General features: G+C 36.8%; 2 protein-coding genes and 1 non-coding gene across 3 annotated transcripts in view; all 3 read right to left on the bottom strand.

Annotated features, from left to right (window-relative positions):
• The window catches only part of LOC121431735 (long-chain-fatty-acid--CoA ligase 5-like), a 44,800-nt gene that overhangs the window by 7,776 nt on the left and 15,197 nt on the right, over positions 1-21,827 (bottom strand). The window contains exons 4-11 of the mRNA XM_041629423.1: positions 21,172-21,239; positions 19,230-19,325; positions 18,690-18,789; positions 5,958-6,172; positions 4,551-4,602; positions 3,927-4,000; positions 2,249-2,326; positions 568-702 (exon numbers count right to left, since the gene is read on the bottom strand). Coding sequence (XP_041485357.1) covers positions 568-702; positions 2,249-2,326; positions 3,927-4,000; positions 4,551-4,602; positions 5,958-6,172; positions 18,690-18,789; positions 19,230-19,325; positions 21,172-21,239 — 818 coding nt within the window. The remainder of the gene's footprint in view (positions 1-567; positions 703-2,248; positions 2,327-3,926; positions 4,001-4,550; positions 4,603-5,957; positions 6,173-18,689; positions 18,790-19,229; positions 19,326-21,171; positions 21,240-21,827) is intronic.
• On the bottom strand, positions 8,155-15,615 carry LOC121431736 (tubulin alpha-3 chain-like). Its single transcript, XM_041629424.1, has 4 exons — positions 15,516-15,615; positions 10,851-11,073; positions 10,077-10,225; positions 8,155-9,684 (listed from the first exon to the last, which is right to left on the bottom strand). Exons 1-4 carry the CDS (start codon positions 15,516-15,518, stop codon positions 8,707-8,709), a joined length of 1,353 nt encoding a protein of 450 aa, XP_041485358.1. The 5' UTR covers positions 15,519-15,615; the 3' UTR covers positions 8,155-8,706.
• LOC121405618 lies at positions 11,763-11,920 on the bottom strand. The gene has a single exon (XR_005968663.1). It is a non-coding gene; the product is annotated as a small nucleolar RNA SNORA17 (small nucleolar RNA).

Raw genomic sequence — 21,827 nt, 5'->3', positions numbered from 1 at the left:
AAATGTATTTCATAACTTGAGACTTTTATCCAAAATATGATTTTTATAAAAAATGTTGTAAGATCGAAGCATGGACGCTCTTCGCGTCATTCAAACTTAGCAAACAATCTACTGATGAACGCGATATAATCATTTTGATAACTTTGTTTCATCTTTGCATTTATTAAACATTACTCCTGCTCACAAACTAGGATAAACTCGACACCAAAATATTATTTCGGTATTGAAATGTTAGTGTATGTCACCAGTGACGTTTCCACCCCTCAGGAAGCAATGCTTTTTTTTAAAGGGGGGCGGTAATAGAAATATATGTTAAACTGCATATGGGCCCTCACGATAAATGTTTTTATTTTATTTTGCTTGCAATATATGTACATGTATATATACGGGGAAAATGCTCCCACCTGTCGGCGAGTAATGATAATTTCTTCTGTTGCTTGTTGTCACATAATATTTGGAAAAAAGGACCCACCAAAATCAAAATCATATATGTCAACAAACCTTGAAAATTATCAATGCATTAAAATCAAACACGGTTGACAATACAAACTGTAGCATTTTACTTACCCGATCGAAGAGTCTATTATATAATCTTGGTACTGCAGTAAAGACTGTCGGTCTTAACTCCTGTGCATCTTCTACGAGTTTTAGCATGTCACCGCTAAAGTAGCCGATCTGCACACCCGTTATCATGATATTGTACTGGAAAGAAAAGGAAAGGAAGTCGGGGAAATGATTACGTCTTCACATTTTATCGTAATCGTCAGTAGATTACTTTCTTCAATGAAAGGTATGGTCCAGGCTGAAAATATTTATATCTTAATACACAGAGTAGAATTCACTGAGCAAAACGCCGAAAATTTCATCAAAATCGGATAACAAATAATGAAGTTATTGAAGTTTAAAGTTTAGCAATATTTTGTGAAAACAGTCGTCATGAATATTCATTAGGCGAGCTGATGATGTCACATCTCCACTTTCCGTTTTCTTATGTTATTACATAAAATCATATTTTTTCCATTATTTCATACTTGTGTGAATAATATGTCTCCCTTATAATGAAATAAGTTGCAGCAATAAATATCTAATGCACTAAATCAGTTGTCAATCAAATTTTTCTAGTTCTTGGAGGAAAAAATTTGAATAAACCTAATCTCATATAACAAAATACAAAAGAACAAGTAGAGACATGACATCATCAGTCCACCTAAGAATATTCATACAGACTGTTTTTACAAAATATTGCTAAACTTTAAAATTCAATAACTTTGCTATTTGTTTTCCGATTTTGACGAAATTTTCGGCATTTTGCTCAGTGAATTCTACTCTATTTATTAAGCTATAAATACTTTCAGCCTGGACCACCCCTTTAAAATTACAATTTAGTAATTGAAGAAATGTTTAATGACAACTAATTTTCAACTGAATTACATTTATTTCAATTGCAATCACCAATTACTTATGTCAATTACAATAAAAATTGAAATTACTTTCTATAAAAGTCATATATGAAATCAATTTGTATTCTGTATATACTAACGTTTAGTCCCACGTATTTCAACAGAATTCTAAGTTATAGAGAAGCTAACAGATGAACGATTATGTAAAAGAGCACGGATTCTGCCTATTACAGTACACTCTTTGATGCTGAAGCAGTTGACATGAAAAAGGTCATGAAATTACATCATAAATTGAGTAAAATTATTGTTAAAATTGAATGTAATTAAAAGTAATTGAAAAATTACATTTTTCAATTATCGAATTGAGATAATACCACAGTCTTACATCAACATCCCGTAATATGGAGTTTTTGCAATCACTACGCATTCTCTTCTATAGCGCGCGCAGAGAATATTTCGTCACAAGCCTTTCGATGGACAAATCCGCCTGGGTCGAAGTTGGTGAATCAAATTAGCAGTGTCGTCATGGACTCTGGACTGTCGATATATTTGCAATTTTTCGTCAGGGTCCGAATCTTTGGACGATCAGCTAGTCCGCCTGTCCCGGTCCACCAACATTCGACAAAAAAACATTTCAGCCGTGCACGGTGATTTGACTTGCATTTCAAGGGAATTGGTGCGTTGTACAAAGCGTCTACGTAGCGTTTGAGAAAATTCCCTATTATGTGTCGACCAACGAGCGTAGAGGGCAAGTGTTGACACTCTTTCCGTTCGTTGATGTCGGTATATCGTAATCACTTATGATGTTGGCATTGAATCCCAATTAACAGAAGCAAGGTTATACTTACAATGTTACCTCTTTCATAGACATGAGGACATGGTAGAAGGGATAGATGAACGTCATTAGGATCCGTCAGTTCATGGTCCTATTTATCAGAAGAGAAAGTATTCATTTATTCATTCATTTATTCATATATTTATTCATATGATTATTTACTGGTTTACCTCTTAGTTTATTTACATATTTCTTTATTCATTTATTTACTTATTTGTTTATCTATTTAATGATTGATTGATTTGTGTATATGCTTGTTTAGTTATTCGTATATTTTTTTCATTTCATTTTCTTATTCATTTATGTATTTTGAAGAAAAAAATCGATACAAGTACAAAGATCAATAAAGAATATTTTTCATCTGTGCCTTGTGCAAAAAAATATCAAAAAATTACATCGACAAACAATATTTTACATAAATATAGCACTGAAAAAATATTAACTAGGCAATAGTATAGAAATTAATAAATACATAGTTTTACACAACGATAAAAATAATAAAATGAATAAACTGTTTACGCTTTCACAATGAAAAATATTTCTGAAAAAGCATTTATTTAAGTGACTTATGATGCCTTTGAATTAATTTCGTTTGAATTCTTTAAAACGTGGAATGCCTCTGGCAGTCTCATCTGCATTACGCGATTCAGTATAGCAGCAGTGCTGACCTTAAAAACTACTATAAAATAATTATTCACAAAACACTATTCATATAATGCTACAATACTACGTTCATTTATCCTAAATGACAATTGACCTTGATCATGTGACATAAGACTTGTCAGTGATACTTGATCACCCCTATGTCCACAATTTATAAACTATATCAATAAACTTTGGAAATTTTGACAGCAATTTAATAATAACCTCCAATATGGCCAAAGTTCATTGACCTTAATGACCTTTGACCTTGCGCATGTGACCTGAAACTTACACGGATGTTCAGTGATACTTGCTTACTCTTACGTCCAAGTTTTATGCACTAGACCAATACAATTTCAGAGTAATGATAGTAACACAATAATACCAAGATGGCCAAAGTTCATCGACACTAAATGACCTTTTACCTTAGTCATATGACCTGAAACTCAGGCAGATTATTCAGTAATACCCCATTACACTTTTATTCAAGTTTCATGAACTAGGTTCACATGCTTTCTAAGTTATGACGACATTTCAAAAACTTAACCTTAGGTGAAGATTTTTATGTTAATTTCCAAAACATTGTCTACGTTCATTGACCCTACATGACCTTTATCCTAGGTGATGTGACCTGAAACTCAGAAAGAATGTTCAGTAACAGGGGACGCGGAACGGTTTTCAAAGTGTGGGGGGGGGGGGCTGACCATGCAGAAAATCACAATCATATCGTCATTTTTACGTTTTTGTACACAGTTTTGGAAAAAGCTTCCGCGGCCCCTGAGTAATACTTGATTAATCGTATGTCTACGTTTCATGAACTAGGTCCATATACTTTTTAAGTTATGTCATTTAAAAAACTTAACCTTCGTTTAAGATTTAATGTTAACGCCACCGCCGCCGCAGTAGCCGTCGGAAAAGCGGCGCCTATAGCCTCGCTCTGCACTGACATGCGAGACAAAAATAAGGAGCGAATATTCAATTCATTAACGAAAAAAAACAACTAAATACATAATTTCTCTATTTCACGTTTGAAAAATATCTCGATTTACCTGATAAGTACAGAATATTGCTGCATGGTTAGCGATATGATTCTTGTGACTAAGAGGAACACCTTTCGGTAAACCTTAAAACAAAGAAAAAGGAACAAGATGGATTTGAAAAGAATCCCGAGAAAAGGAAAGTTAGATTCATCATTCATCATCATCATCATTCATCAACATCATCATCCTCATCATGAACATCATCATCGTCATCGTCGTCATCATCATCATCAATCACCATCATCATCTTCACCATCATCACCATCATCTTTGTCACCATTTTCCTTTTTTCATTATTCTTGTTTTTCTCCATCTCCTCCTCTTCCTCCTTCTTTCTTTCTTTCTTTCGTTCTTTCTTTCTTTCTTTCTTTCTCCTCCTTCATCTTCTTCTTATTATTCTTCTTCTACCCCTTCTTCAATCCTTCATCCTCTTCTTTCCCCCGTCTTCTTTTTCTTCTTCTTCTCCTCCTCCTTCTTCTTCTCCTCCTCCTTCTTCTTCATCTCCTTCTTCTTCCTCTTCTTCTACTTCTTCTTCTTCTCCTCCTCTTTTCTCCTTCTCTTTCTTCTCATCACCCCATCCATTTCACTCCTTGACCCTTTTTTTTTTAAATGATTTATTAAGTTCGATCTTACCTGTAGTCCCACTGGTAAAGCAGATTGTGTTGATATCATTTGGTGAAGGAAGCTGGCAAGGAAAAATCAAATAATAATAATACTAATAATAATGATGATGATGATGATAATAACAATAATAATGAAATAATAATGAAATAATAATAATAAAAAATAATAATCATACTACTAATAATAAAAAAACACGTGTCGTATTATGTGTAACTATGTTGTTTTCACATCTGTCACTAGCTCCATGGTCACACCTTCGCTATTCAACCTCATTGTAAACTTCTTAAAATCCCCTTTTCATCACAGCTTTTCAATGAAATATTTGAACTCATGATTTGAGCTCGCATCAAGTGTTCAAAATATATTAATAATTACAAAGGTGCTAAAATTGTCCAGTTTTTAGGCCTTGTTAGCAACAATTTTTCGCTCACAATAAGGCTTATTTGATTACTGAATAAGATCAAATTTTATGAATTCTTGTATGATTAAAGTGCCCCTTTTTCAGAATGGAATATCGACAAATTTCATCTCGCGCTTATTAAGAAGAGGAATATCATTTTCACATGCTGACGGATGTTCGGTCTTATGTCAAATTAATGAGAAAAAATATTAGCTCGCGCTTCGCGCTCACATCATTTATTGAGTGCGATCTAGTGCTGACATTGACCCTTTTTCAGATCGGAATATAAAATATTTTTAGCTCGGGCTTCACGCTCGCATTATTGATTTTGATGATGAAAAATGTATTTAGAATGCCCATATACTAGGTCTTAACAAGGAGCTTCAGCTCCTTGGTCTTAATCTTGAACACGCGCACGCATGTTTATTAAGATAAGCAGCTTGTTCTTTATTTAAAGTGTGCTTAAATCATCCAGTTTAGGATCAGAATATCAAAGTTGTTCTGCTCGCGCTACGCGCTCGAATAATCTATGTAGAAAGATACCCAATTACCCAGTTTGCATGATTTACAAAGCATGAATACAGTGTCCCTTTTAAGGTCTACATCTCTCTTTTTCCCGCTCGCATCAATTGTCTAGTTATATACCTATCCTGTTCGTGATAAAAAAAGTGCTTAGAATTCCTTTTTTTAAGGTCAGAACGTCAAAATAATTTCAGCTTACGCTTCACACTCGCATTATTTGATTGTTGAAATATGTACTGTCTTAATGGCTTACTACAAAGAGTCTTTTAATTACTAGGACCCTTTTCGATAAAAAAAAATTATTGAATAACTCACTCCATCACTGTATTCGATATTATACTCTACCTTCATCCTGACATAAAATCCCATTGCAACCTTAACCCTAAATATAAGACAAAACAAAACCCAGAGCAATTGTCGCAGGAGCAAACGTCTGCCACCCCTTGGTTGCCACCCCCTTGGTTGTCCCTACATATTGCAATAGCGCCACTTACGATGACATCGGAAGGATTTTGTGCTCCGTGTCTCACAACCTCTTCGAACGAACATAGCTCGATGCTTTGCGACGCGTATCGTTGTCTGATGTCACTCGTACCCTCGTCATCGAGGTCCATGACGACTACGACCCGCAGAGAGGGCATTGCATCCGCGTGATCAATGATGGACGTCGCTTTGTCCACGTTGTCGACGATCAGGGTCGACATTAATGCTGTGAAAATAAGGGGAAAACTAATGAAAAGTGGTAGCTTCGCAACCGACCTCAAGCAAAGGATTAACATTAAGGTGAAAATACAAAAAGTGACCAATATTACTTATCAGGGCGGCGGAACGATTTTCAACGTGGGGGAGGGGGGGGGGCCTGACCATGCAAAAAAATCACAATAGTATGGTCATTTTTTCGGTAATGTACATGGTTTAGAAAAAAAGTTCTGAAGCATCCAGCCCCCCCCCGCGACCCCTGTTTATAAAGGGTTCATTATTAAAGAAAAATAAGACAACAATGATTCGAGAAAGAAGAGGCGGAAGGACGTTATAAAATTATGGTGATGACGATAATAATAATGAAGAAGAATAGGATTAGGGGCGTAGTAAAAATATATACAGGCAGCATATCGCAATTAACACTGATTAAGGAACGTGGTTTGAATCCTACACCGCGGCACAGCAGTTGTCTTTGGACAGAACATTCACCTTCATTTGTAACACTCGACCGAGAAAGCCATTTAAAATTTCGGTTAAACAGTTCTATGAGCTATATTATAGCCGGGGTGATAATAGTGCGCCACTGATTGGCAAAAGTATAATCGACGCCTCATAAATGCTATATAGTATTATTATTATTACGACTGCCTTCATGAATATGGGCAAACGAATGATCAACACCAATATTAAGAAAAATAAGACAACGTTGATTCGAAATATAAGAGTTCGAAGACGGAAGGAAAAGAAAAAATTAGAAAAACAAGGATAAATGAAGTAAAGTTAGTAAACAAGAAAAAGAAAGAATCAGAAGACTTGAGAAGAATGAGAGGAGGGGAGAAGTTGAAGAAAAAACAGAAATTGATATAAGAGAGATTAAGATAAAATAGAACAGACGAAATGAAGGAATCAAGAAATTTAAGAAAACATATTACTACCGGCACTAGCGTACCTGTTTTCGTTTTTAAATTCTATTATTATTATTCATTTATTTTATCTAATTTTTGTGGGGGGGGGGTGGTAAGAGAGCCACCCGACAGAAGATTAATGACCTTTTTAATGCTTGTCAAATTTGACGGGAAAGTGATACTGGAAATGGGGGTAAAATTTGCCCCTCCTTCGGTGTTTCCAATAACACACTGTCGCTCAGCCTTCCTTCCCCACTGATATCGCTATTTCAATCATCACAGCCCAGGACCCCGTCTCACAGAGAGTTGCAATTGGTCCGATCAAGCACAACTATGAAAAGCAAGCAGCGTCAACAATTAAAACATACGCTTGATCAAAATATTTTTATTATTATCATTGTGTATTCATACATTAATCGTTTCCTTCAAAGTTCAGTATGCTTCTCTTTGTTTACAAAGGTTATTTTTCAAATTTCCTGTTGAAAAAAAAATTGACATTGATGGATTGCCATACAGTTTAGGCTGATTGGATCAATCGCAACTCTTTGTAAGATGGGGCCCAGATTCATATCATACCAAAATTGCGATTGATCTAAATTTGTATCAATATATTTATTATATAATATCAATCCATCGCAACTCCTGCATGCAAGTTGTGACCTTGATCAATAATTCACTACAATACTAACTCCTCAAGATCAAACTAAAACCACTACATCCAAACACCACGCACAAAATTCTTCACACCATACATGGTCGCATTAATCTTGACCATTTCTTCATCTTTCTCTCTAAAAGAAAAATCAGTCAAATTGACTAGATCAGTAGTCAACTGGGTGCAACTGATGTCTCGTCACATTTCTGACGTATATTCTAGTCAGAAAAAACTGTTCTTAGTAAATTACAACTATTTTAAGTCAAATATGACTAAAATAGTAGTTGCACCCAGCTGACTCGATTAACTAGTCATTTTTGACTGATTTGTTTTAGAGTGTATAAAGAAATCACTTCACGAATCCCTTTATTCAAAACTCAACTTCGTCAAATATCACTCAAAGAAGTATAAGACAGTAGACAATTATGGTGAGATTGTATTGCCAGTTTTATTTTGTTGTTCGATTGGCTCTTAAAAACATATTTTACTGTTATGTCTTTTGTTTACCCCGTAATGGATTCCGTAAAATTCATATTGCAAGTATCACGAGAGTATTGCAGGTCGATGTACACGTTTTTCGTATGAAAAGACTCCAATTTGCACAATATTTGCTGAAATGAATAAAATAGGATTCATGCATTTCGGCATGATTGCTTTTCGAAGATATATAATATTACATGAATGGTTGAGTTTGATATTTGCTTTGTATTCTGCTAAAGTGTTACCTTGAATGTACGTTTACTAAGTCGGGAAGATATGCAGGATTAGTTCAAAATATTGTTTAGTTTGACTTTGAAATCTTCTTTTATATTCCTAAAAAAGTGTGTCTTGAGATTTGTTAAAAATGTTGTTTAAGAATGTTGTTAAAAAGTAGAGTCTATAAGGCATTAATTTCTAACTTTTGTAGAATGTTGTTCGTCAAAAATGGCTTGTGGTTTTGGTATCGGCACTCATGGCCGATGATGAGGTTTTCAGAGGAGTTTAGTATTCCTCTTCCTCCTCTTCTTGTTCTTCAGCGGAGTCTACACCAACCTCCTCGTAGTCCTTCTCAAGGGCCGCCAAATCTTCACGAGCCTCGGAGAACTCTCCTTCCTCCATACCCTCTCCGACGTACCAATGGACGAAAGCACGCTTGGCGTACATCAGATCAAACTTATGGTCAAGACGAGCCCAGGCTTCAGCAATGGCTGTGGTGTTGCTCAACATGCAGACAGCACGTTGAACCTTAGCCAGATCGCCTCCGGGTACAATGGTTGGTGGTTGGTAGTTGATGCCGACCTTGAAGCCAGTGGGACACCAGTCAACGAACTGGATGGTGCGCTTGGTCTTGATGGTAGCGATGGCGGCGTTGACATCCTTAGGGACAACATCCCCACGGAACAGGAGACAACACGCCATGTACTTGCCATGACGAGGATCGCACTTCACCATCTGGTTGGCGGGCTCGAAGCAGGCGTTAGTGATCTCTGCCACGCTCAGCTGCTCGTGGTATGCCTTCTCGGCGGAAATAACCGGAGCATAGGTCGCAAGAGGGAAATGGATACGGGGGTAGGGCACCAAGTTGGTCTGGAACTCTGTCAGATCGACGTTGAGGGCACCATCAAAGCGCAGAGAAGCGGTGATGGAGGAGACGATCTGGCCGATGAGACGGTTCAGGTTCGTGTATGTCGGGCGCTCGATGTCGAGGTTGCGACGGCAGATGTCATAGATGGCCTCGTTGTCGACCATGAAGGCGCAGTCGGAATGCTCCAATGTTGTATGGGTGGTGAGGATTGCGTTGTAAGGCTCCACCACAGCAGTAGCAATCTGAGGAGCTGGGTAGATGGCAAACTCCAGTTTGGATTTCTTACCGTAGTCTACCGACAGGCGCTCCATGAGAAGGGAGGAGAACCCTGAGCCAGTGCCGCCACCGAAGCTGTGGAAGATCAGAAAACCCTGAAGACCTGTGCATTGATCAGCCTGAAATGGAAGAAAGATTACACAGAAGTGTCAGGTTTTTAACCCACACCAGTATCGACATTATTACAAAGAAAATCTATTGACTACCTACACTCTTGTGGCGATTTCACTCTTTAGAAATATTAATAGATTTGGAATAATATCATAATCCTTCCCCAATTTAATCTCAGGCTTATATTCTCTAAGGAAATCATTGCTGAAAGATTTGTCATCAATTACATCTCTCTCTCTGAAATAAGATCAATTAATTTGATTTCCAACAAATCTGAAACGCCTATTCATAAAGTTTTATACTTTTTTTATTCTTTGTAATTGTGTCTGAAGCAACTCTTTTTGCCATGGGCCCTTACTGAATTCTAAACTCTGTAATCGTCAAGGGTTGTTGAACCTACCAGTTTTCTGATTCTGTCCAGGCAATTGTCGATCTGTTCTTTGCCGACTGTGTAATGACCACGAGCATAGTTGTTAGCAGCGTCTTCCTTGCCGGTGATCAGCTGCTCAGGATGGAACAACTGACGGTAGGTTCCAGTGCGGACCTCATCTAAAACAAGAGAGGAAAACAATAAGTGTGAGAACATAAATACGTAATTAATTTCGATTTAAGAATTGGATCCTCTGCACAGCAAAAAAAGATTGGTTTGATAGGCAAAGACCATATTACTAGTGGCAATGACATCTTCAATCTTTTTGTAGAAGTTATCATTCAGAGGAAAAATGGGTCTTATTCTCTGGTAAGTACTTGAGCCACGCCTCCTTGATATATTCAATTTATTTTTCTTCATGGATTATAAAATCAAAAGAGAACATTATTTTTTGTTGCTGTTTTACAGAACGTTTATTAAAAAAGACTTGTTCCCATTTATAACCACAAAATACAATAAAATTCTAAAAGATGAACATTTTCCTGGCATCCTATAGTTTTTTTTTTTCAATTTTCCACAATTATTTCTTTGTAAATCAAAACAAACATACATTTGTGTAGATCCTGCTACTCTCTGAAGCCCGGTTTAGCTAAGCTATCAATATCTAATAGATTATCATTAAACCCAAATGCTCTCTGACGTAGTGAATTGTACAAGATGCCCTTGCGTATCAAGTTTATATTTACATGTATGTTAAACTTTATAAAAAGAATGCTGTTAGGAAAATAATGAACCTATACATACCGACTACAGTGGGCTCAAGATCAATGAAGACAGCCCGAGGAACATGCTTGCCAGCTCCAGTCTCACTGAAGAAGGTGTTGAAGGAGTCATCACCACCTCCGATGGTCTTGTCTGAGGGCATCTGACCATCAGGCTGGATGCCGTGCTCAAGGCAGTACAGCTCCCAGCAGGCATTGCCCATTTGGACTCCGGCTTGGCCGACATGGACTGAGATACATTCACGCTGAAAAGTAACAAGAAAATAGGGATTACGTTTTAACTTAATGCACTGATTTGACAAAATCAAATTGTTCTGATTTGTTTGAAAATACTGATTCACCTCTCATAAAGAAAACTATACTTTCCCACTAAACCGCAATAAGTAAGAGGCAAGTCTGCATGAAGACGTTACAGAAAGTGCAAAAACTATTCTGTTTAATTTGCTATTGTTGTGACTTTTTTCTACAAAAGTGTACTTCTTTTTTTTTCATTATTTATTTGAGTATTAATTAATCATTATATTTGCAAACCGTATTGGTTATGCTATTATGAATTTCAATTTGGTAGCCCTTTTTAAATGTTTATTTCAGAGTCAAACAATATTATTGTGAATATGACACTTATTTTCATGAATTCATTTTGATTGTGTTCCTCCGTGATTTTACTATGCCTTGATGGTTAAATCTTTTTGCTAGAAATTGGAGGAATACGTAGAATTTCATGCAAAAAAATGACCCTGCTCAGAAAGACATAACCACATAAAATTTACAAAGCACACTTTTCATATTAATAAGCTTTTTACGCCACTTCAAAGTAAAATACATTTTGAACTATACATTAATATATACCAGCCCTTTATAGAGTCTAGAGAAGCCTTGACACGCCTTAGTAATCCTAAAGTGAGTTCCTATACAAACTACTGCTGATGAGAATTATGTAGGTGAACGTATCACGCGCTACTACTACACAAAACTCCTGAGAACCCCAGGACATAAAGTAGTAGCATGCAGACAGACACCATTCTCTCTATGCCCATTACAGCCCCAAGACTACACAGGAACAGTAGCTTTAGGAACGCCTCAATGGGCAACGTGTGCTGCAACTTCTTTTTTTTTTGGAAGTGGGGGACTGAATGGGGGGGGGGGGCGCACACAAGTAATTAGACGGACATTTTCATGTTTTGTTTTGTACACTTTCACTTATGTGTGTTACTTATTTATTTAATTATTTATATAGGACCTATTTATTTATTTATCAGCATTATTTATTTATTTATTTATGTATTTTCTTTTTTTTTTTTTTTGGGGGGGGGGGGTCTTTGGTCCCTGCAAATTATTCCATTTCAGTTTCCTAGTCTTTTTTCCCCACCCAAATCACTCTTTGAAACAGCAGTAAATCTTTCCAGAAAATATATCATGAAAGGAAGCTTCATCTCCCATTCATTGAGAATCCACAGTGCAATAGTAACAAAACACGCCTGCTTTGAAACAAGGCTAATATTACCGTATCAAATCATGTCATAAGAATTGCAGTGAGACTAACTGATAAATTACAAGCATAATTGATAGTTGTGTTTTCGATTCTCTTATAGCGCAAACAATAGCGCTGCATAACGATGTAAATTACATATGGTTCGATATTGAAATTTACTAAACTGGTAGCAGATGTTGTTTATCGACTAGTCTACTCTTCAAATTCCATCTCGATGACTATGATAATAATTCGAACAAGCTTTGATATTTCAACGCTGTACTGGCTAGAGCATAAGTTAAGCCTGATTGTAATAAGTACGTTGCGCAGGGCGCATAGGGTCTGAGATTGTGAGCATAAACTTACTGTTTGATTTCATTGTTAATAAAAGAGTTATCATCTTAATTTTGCAAAATATGAGATGAGGTCAAGTCAGCATCTAACTTCTGTAGTATGAATAGTTTTACTCTCGGCGAAGGAAAAATGTGTTTAATATTTTTATGACGAAATTGAAATTGAATAAATATATATGCAGGAAAAAAAACGGTTCTCATAAAAATGGGTATTGAAGAATACTTAGTTTGAGCTCGAACAATATGAGTTACTATATTATTGCCGTCAGTTTTAATATCCATTAACTTCTCCACATGGGAGCTATAAAACTTAATTTACATGTGGCTACTGGCAAGGCATAAACATCCTATAATACCCGCATAACTTATGGTATAAATATCATAACGGCTCTTGTCAAATTACAGGCAGTCACGAGAGAAATTTGGCGCGAAATTTACAACCGTTTTATCGTGTACCATGCCATGTCCAAATTATATTCCTGTGAGGAAAAAAATAGTTCAGACTTCCTGTATTTGCAATCCTTTATCATGTTTATGATTTCCTCATCCCAATGCAAGGGAGTCCTCAGTCGGGAGAAGTGTACTCAACGGCAGGATAAGGATTTCATGGAGGACTGTGCACATATTTTTTTAAATTAAAAAAAGTGAAAGGTTCTCAACCCTTCACCGTTTTTTTTTCTTCATCATAATTTTGAAGAAATCACAGTACGATAGGGAAAAAATTCTACGGGGGCCGAGGGCGTTTTAGCCACCAAAATGCTCAAAAAAAGCTTTGGAAATCCCTGGGTTAATTTTTATCCAATTTTGCAGATCCTGACTGACAGTAAGTTGTAGCCCGCGAAAATTATTATTTTCTTTGATTGCAGTGCAATTAGATTCCTTAAAACAAGAAGGTAAGTGGGGTGGGGGCATGGGTAAGGAAAGTGCCGATCTGATATTCTAAAAACAAACACCAGTATGTAAAATGATTCATTTTGGGGAATCTTTCAGGTTTCTTGTCGCTATTTGAGGAGGATTTTCTGATTTTAATATTACTCATTGCTTATTAGGGCTATTATAATTCATATTGGATATGATTATAATTCAAATCCAAAATTAGAAATAATTGAATTAACCAAGAAAACCATGACCCCCCCCACAAAAAAATCTAGCACCCACCCATGGCATGATTACTGAGAGACATACGGGTCTGAAAACCTAGACTAGAAGCTAATGCATACCAGCAAATAAACCATGGTGATTTTAATTCGTGAGTAATTCAATTTCTTTTATGAAATCGAACCACATTTGGAGAGCCCATGCATTTTGCGTCCTTGAATAAACAGACTGGGTAGAAATAGTTCTTTAGAAATTCCCATGGTTGGTTTCATGCATTGTTCAAATTCAGTCTTTCTCACGTGTTTTTCCCCCATTTTTTGTATCAAAATGAGCATACGAATTCGTAAAGGCAATATTTGCACATCGCCCTTGGCATTGACGTCGCTCGACGGCGGAAAACAACATCAGTCCAGAAATTGTACAGAGAAATGAGATCAAGGGAGAGAGCGGAGAGAGAGAAAAAGAGACGCCTACACCATATTTGGATTAGAATTTGCTCTTTTCCAATTCAAATGAGTAATCCGTCTGTTTTTTTCCCTGGCGGTTGGCCTTTAAACCCACCCATCCAAACCGTCTCGCCAGCCCATGCCAGCCTTTTTGTAAAACGTGGCAATACAGTATATTGCCATCCCGGATTGCCACTAAAAAATTCCAATACATGGAGGCCTACTCCTATAGTATTATTACGTTTTCAATTATCATCGAACCATTTTTATTAACTGGCTATTAAAAGAATTCAAACAAAATGTGCAGAACAAAGTCGCTACAAACAGGAAGAGCGAAAAGAACATATTGATGATAGTTATAAGCGAAAGTGGTTGGACTATAGAAAGTTGATTTCTATTCTCAATCTTTCTCTTTCTGCCCCACCCTTTCGAAATCAACAAAATATCGGCATGCATCGAAATTTGATTCCAGTACTGGCTATATTGTCGATCATGATTATCAGATTACACATCGAATATGATATCACTCAGCTGAGTGCTTATCACGAATTCAATATCAGGAAATACTCCATGTCTCCAATTGATAATATAAGCATGATAAGTCTGTGCTAAAAGCACTTTGAATCTTTTCATGGACAAATTACATCTGAAGAGTTCATCTCTAGAAATAATACTAATCATAATAATTGTCAGTGATATATCACGGAGTATAGCTCCAAGGAAATATACATTTGATTATGTAACTACCATTCTAAATGCATCCGGCATTAGCTTTAATCAGAATACATTATACGAATACAAAAATATAGATCTGCTTAGTTTGAAATAGTAATACCACGCGTTAAATATATCAAGAATATATGTTCAACATCCTTAATGTTCAAATTCTATCTAATGACCTCTCGATATCATACTAATTACAGGCCCCAACCATGCCAACCTTTTGATCATCAACGAACTAGTATACTATCAGACTATACATAAATATAAAGAACATTCACGCGTGAGATATTGCAACATGCACTAGGTATGCAAGGTATGCGAATCATTTCTACCGCTCTCATCCAATCAGTCCTCCCTTTCTCCTCCATGTGATTCTAGCATTCTCCCTCCATTGAAAAGCAAGCACCGACACACCCAAAATCATCTCGCTCCATCGCTCACAATCTCTGCGCACCCGTTCAAAATATGGTTGGCAAAATGTCTTAAAACCACGATTTCTTTTCACCATAAGGGAATAGATCTTTTAAAATAACATGCCAAAGATTAACAAAACCTCTTGATGTTATAACAAGTGTGGAAAATGTTTCAACACTCACCATTTTTGTAGATTTTTGTTGAGGTGAGACAACTGCGCTGTCGTAAGGTGAGCTTGCAGACGTCGTATGATACCGAAAGATGAATCACTACCGCTTTTGTATAAAATTTCCTCCGCTCTCAGCTCTCTCCGCCCGCGCTTTTTTCCTCTCGAAACTAGTCTTCGCACAGAACCACTTTTACGGCAACATCCAATTTTCAGTTTATATTCAGATTATTAAACCATAATCATTATGATGGTATAAATATCATTTTCGCGGTCCCTCGAAATGTGTCTTATTCCATTAAATTTCAATAAGATGAACGTTATTGCGGAATTAAACGACAATCAGAAATGGTTAGACTGATAATCACAATGAAATCAGGTCTGGAAATGGCAACCAATAATGATATTACCATATCACAGACCACCTGCTGGTAAAATAATTATGCGTGTACATTCGAACTGCCAATTACCTCGGCCGTGCATGGTCATTTTGCTAAGATAAGGAAGTAAATGCTTTATTTGAAAATTGGCGGGGAAAAAATGAACAGAATTATAACAGTCGATTTACTCAATGCGATCTCCTCCCAACTCCCTGATAGAATGGAGAGGGAGTGAAAGTCACAATGTGTATAGGGGGGGTGTATAGGGGACAGAGGCAGGAGAGAGAGGGAGAGGGATCGAGAATAAAAATGGAAAAAAGGGGGAAGGGGGTGGGGGCTAGAAAAAAGGGCTTTAGTCCAAGACTAATGAACTTGCTTCTCACTAAAGTCATCAAGCATCGTGTAATCATGGAGCTATAAATAGCTCTATGGTGTAATCAGGTCCATGCTTGAACGAAATTGAAAGTTGAAAAGATGTGAGAAATATTGCGTGAATTCGGCATGAATTCCCGGAGGGGCCACTTACATTGACGAGTGGATACCATGCGCGACCAAAAAAACACGTAAAAAGGATGTCTTTTTCACGATAGGGCACGTTACGTACGTAACGTGATAAGGGTGTCAAAAACACAAAAATAATGAAAAAAGGGTATCTATTTCGCTAGGAAAATTACGTGTTTAGGGTCGGATTTGCGGGGATGATAAAACAAAATTCAAATGTTTTATAAAGGATGTCCTTTTTGCCCCAACACTTCGTGTTTAGAGCCCGATTTGCGCGAGGTGTAGAAGATGGGGTCGTACTAAACCAAATAAGGTAAAGCCGACGACCGAAGGACCCGTAACAATAAAACATTCCTGTACTTGTTTAGGGGTTCATTTCAGGGAATGTTTGCCAAGAGTATCGTTTTGTTTCCAATACTTGTTAAGGGTAGGGTTTCACACGCCAATACTTGTTAAGGGGTGCATTTTCAGAATATGGAAATTACGTGTTTAGGGTGCTTTTCGAGACCCCGTGGTCGCGCATGGTATCCACTTGTGAATGGAAGTGGCCCCCCCGGGCGTGAATTTCAGAGAATTATCATCATTTTGGTTCACGTACACTCCTACATAATTGAAGTGGTAAGGTGCCCACCAGGAAAAACTCCTCTACCACAACCAGAGGCAAATCCTTTCTAATGAACTCATGCATGGATAATAGAATATAACTGTTCGTAATGATTGAAATACCGTGTTGTATTCGCAGTTGTATTCATGAGATTTGTGTTTCCTTCAGAAGTGAATACCATTCATACGCACATCGATAGTAAATCAGTCTATTATGGTACACACAATTATTAATCGTCAACGGTGCGATGAATGGAGGGTAATATGCGGTTAAAAATTCTAGTCATATTTCAGTTGTGCATTATTGCGTGAGCAGAGATTTGAAAAATATATTACCTAATTGCCAGGGTAAAATCTCTTTCTATTTATTTTAAGCGACAATTTGATTCATAAAGATACAAAGCCTACATGTTATTATAGGAACATAATTGGGTAGGCCTATTCGGGGCCAACCTGGGGGAAGGGGGGGGGGGGGTATTGTAGTGGATAAAAAGAACAATACAAACATGGACATTTTGTAATGAGCCGGTATCTCCCGGGCGGCATCCCTCATAACAAGATGCTCATGGAGCGATATGAATACTTATAGATAGTAACATGAGGAAGAAGTGCTTCATGAAAAATATGCTATAGATTTTTTTTCTCTGACAAATCGCCATAAGCCAATCGGATGTAAGGATTTCGGTAGCTTCTAACAGCAGTCAGTGAAAATCAGTAAACTACTGGTATTGACATGGTATGCACTCATGTGGGCCAACATGATTGTATGATGAAAGAAAACAAGAGCTTGAGAAAAGATAGTTTCCCTTCCTTTTTCGAAAGTCACCCCTTGTGTTTCTATAAGAGGTACCTGTAGTTCGATCCCTTTCCAATATTAAACGCTTTTCATCACTCGGTTTTTTAAAGATGATATACACATTCCATGATCCTAATAAATCTGCGTAAATCTGTTTATTATAATTATTATTATCATCATCATTATTACTTAGAATTGCCTCACTCTTATTTCAAATCAGCTTTCGGTAAATTTTGAATTCTCTGTTTGTTTCAACATAACAAAATTGATAACCCCGACCGTCTTTCTCTATTTTTATTTGCCTTCACTTCTCCCCTCACAGGATACAGAGTAATAGCGTGCATAGATAGAGATAGATCTCATTATTATCAATCTCATTATCAATCTTATTATTCCATGGGCTGCTGACCGTTTAATTTCCTCATACTTGCAATTCTTCTACGTAACATGGAGATCAATTGATATGTCATAAACCTTAAAATAAACCATGACGTATTCATCAATACGAATACTATCGTTGTATTTTCTGGTCTGATTCATCTAGATCAGAAGTGATCAACGATAGTACGCCATCTACGACGATCTGCGTACAGCGTCGAAACATTTCCACGATCTTGATGCTCAATCGTAAAACTCTTGTAAGTCGTTACTAAACATCATGATAAATCACCACCATTTATTCTAATCACTCTGTGAGTACCATCACCAGGAAAATATCGACATACTGTCACATCAGTCTACAAAGTTTCATACAACATTCGAGTTGCTCGCCGCTTACAATGCTTTACATGATTTTAGTAATGGTATAGTTGTGAGTTCATATTTCAACGATCCTCATATCATACTTCTCCCGCTATCGCGCTGCAGGAAAACGAACGAGGTTTTGGGAAAATAAATAATTTTTACTCACTTTTGTTTACGATGTACCTGCATGATTCCCATCCAAGACTATTATATAACGGAACAGATATCAGTGAATAATGAACGCAGGCAAGATCGCTTATAGTCCACTGGAATGAAAAAGAAATGTATCATAAATGGGATTCATCACTATTTTACTTGAGTACAGACGAATTTAATAGCATCAATTTTTGCTTTCCCAAAATATATGTATGTGCTTCGTTGACGTCATCATCATCACCATCATGGGCGGTGGAACAAAGGATTATCTTTTGTATTTTTTTTTTCGGGGGGGGGGGGGCCAAAAAAAAGATGTCCCCCATGAACCAATAGGTTAAAGATAATCCTCTGCTCCGCCGCCCTTGATCACCATCATCTTGATCATCATCGTTTTCATCATCATCGTCGTCGTCATCATCATCATTATCATCATCATCATAATTATCCTCCTCCTCCTTTGATTCCATTCATCTTAATCGCAATCCTTTTTCAAACAGACCACACCCTACAGACACTCCCTCTTCCACCCACCCTGCTCATATTGACCTACCTCTGGTCTATTTTGAGAGAAGATACCAACACACGACCCGGGTTGGTTACCATGAGCCAGTAGGCCAGAGCCGAAGAGTCGAGCTTTCTCCCCCACCTGACAGTAAATTAGTGACAAATTAATGTGAGTGAATAAAATGAATTCCATATAAGGTACAGTAGAGGAGGAAATCGACTCTTGCAAGAATGCATTATGTCGGGAACAATTCATATATTTCCCGGGAGAAGTGAGGGGGGCACTTCTCCCAGGAGGATAACTCGACTACAATGTATATACAGTGTCCCTTTAAACACGTGTGAGGTTAAGGTTTCAAAAAAAAAGAAAAAAAAAGGAGCTACCAGCATGATTCTTATATCATGCACCTACTAGCTCTGAATTGAGTAGAAATGCTTCTTTTCCACATTTGTCAGTTTTTTGAGGGGGCGAAATACATTTATCTAATTTATTAGGGGTACTTCGCAGCGTTCTTGGGGTGCAATTTTCAGAGAAAACTTCGATAAGGTATGGAATTCGTCACTAAGCCTTGATTTTTAAAAAATTTCTTCACAGATGTGGATAGAAATAAAGTAAAGTCCATGAAATTTTCTCCAATCAATTTCCCTTGACCACAAAGATAACATTCTTCATCGGGAAAAAATCAAATTAAGTCTAAAATACTCATCATTTTTTTTTATCACAACTATCATTGCTACCAAAATGCATGAAGTTACAACGTCCCAATCGCAGCTGTCAAATATGACTGTGTAACCAGCGTATACTGACTTGCGTTTGGAAAGTCATTTCATGATTTATTCCATTTCTTGGTATCAATAATTCCATTAGCTAATACTACAAAACAAATTATTGCTTGTCATACACACGTTTACATACGCTGGCTAAACATTGAGGTGTGACAAACAACCCCTTTATCGCAGGAATATGGAAGCACCCCCAAGATTTTCCTTGAGGTTGTTATTTCCCATAGGAAGCACCCCTGGAATTCTGGAAGGTGCGAAAAATTGATAAATATAACCCTAATGACCTTCATTTTGTAGTGAAACGTTTTTTCTTTTTCTTTTGGTGCTTAAATTCAAATTTCTCGGAACCAACATGACCACCATTTTGTAGTGATAACCTTTTCTCTCTCTCTTTTTTTTTTGCTTTTTGAAATTTCCCGGGACCAATATGACTTCCATTTTATATTGATAACTTTTTCTATTTTTTTTTTGTTGCTTTTCAAATTCATATCAATACCCCCACTCAAAAAAAAAATCTTTCAAGGGACCGGCCTATTAGAAGTAACCTACTCATTTATTGGCACTAGGCCTGTTTACTTATTCCATTCCACAAATTTCTACATTTTTCATAAATATAATTTTATACAAAAATCAGTTTGCTTATGAAGAATATAAACAATTAACATGTACATGTTAGGTTTATAGAAGAAGTCGTATACCCTAAAAGCAAAGGTTTGTGGTAGGATATGCCTATTGATATAAATACAATACAGTAAACAATAGAAAGAAAGACGAAGGGCTATATAGAAAGGGCTGGTATGAACCTTTGCTTGAAAAAAAATTACACTTCGTAAATCCGAAGGTTCTTTATTCCGAAGGTTCGTAATTCCGAAACACGTAAATTGCCTATACCTCGATGTTCGTTAATCCGAAAACGTAAAAGGGTTCGTTAATCCGAACATTTGTGGCGTTATTCCGAAGGTTCGAAAATCCGAAAACGAAAAAAGGTTCGTTGTCCCGAAGGTTCGTTAATCCGAAAAGGAAATAAGGTTCGTTAATCCGAAAACGAAATAAGGTTCGTTGTTCCGAAGGTTCGTTAGTCCGAAAACGAAATAAGGTTCGTTAATCATTTCGTTTTCGGACTAAAGAACCTTCGAAATTACGAACCTCATTTCGTTTTTAGACTAACGAACCTTCGGAATTACTTTGCATGCGGAATTTCATACCTGTGAGTATGTCATCCATTCATATGATCTATTAGGACCGGTCCGTGCTCCTAAGAAGTTACCATCATCTACAGAAATACAGAGAAAAATTAAGAATGCTTTATACTACTACTACTACTACTACTACTACTACTACTACTACTACTACTACTACTACTACTACTACTACTGCTGCTGCTGCTGCTGCTGTTGCTACTACTACTACTACTACTACTGCTGCTGCTACTAGTAATATTACTACTACTAATAATAATAATAACAATACTAATACTACTACTTATAATAATATTAATACTAAAACTACTACCAATAATAATACTAACAATAATAATAATAATAATAACAACAATAATAATACTAATGATGATAATAATAATAAGCATATATATATGCGCCATCTATCTAGATATATTCTATTCCAATGCGCGTTGTTGCTATTATCATTATTATATACCCCGTCTTTAGCTCGAGCTGCCTTTCAGCGCTCATGCATTCAAGGAATTTATCCAGCCAGGTACCCATTCATCTCACCTGGGTTGAGTGCAGCACAATGTGGATAAAGTTCTTGCTGGAGAAAATTACGCCATGGCTGCATGGATTTTAACCCACAACCCTCTGTTTCAAAGTCAGAAAACTAATCCACTGTGCCACAACGC

This window comes from Lytechinus variegatus, chromosome 18, assembly GCF_018143015.1.
Source record: "Lytechinus variegatus isolate NC3 chromosome 18, Lvar_3.0, whole genome shotgun sequence".
NCBI classification, from domain to species: domain Eukaryota; kingdom Metazoa; phylum Echinodermata; class Echinoidea; order Temnopleuroida; family Toxopneustidae; genus Lytechinus; species Lytechinus variegatus.
Note: the sequence above shows the minus strand (reverse complement) of the source record. Positions and strands in the feature narration are given on the sequence as shown.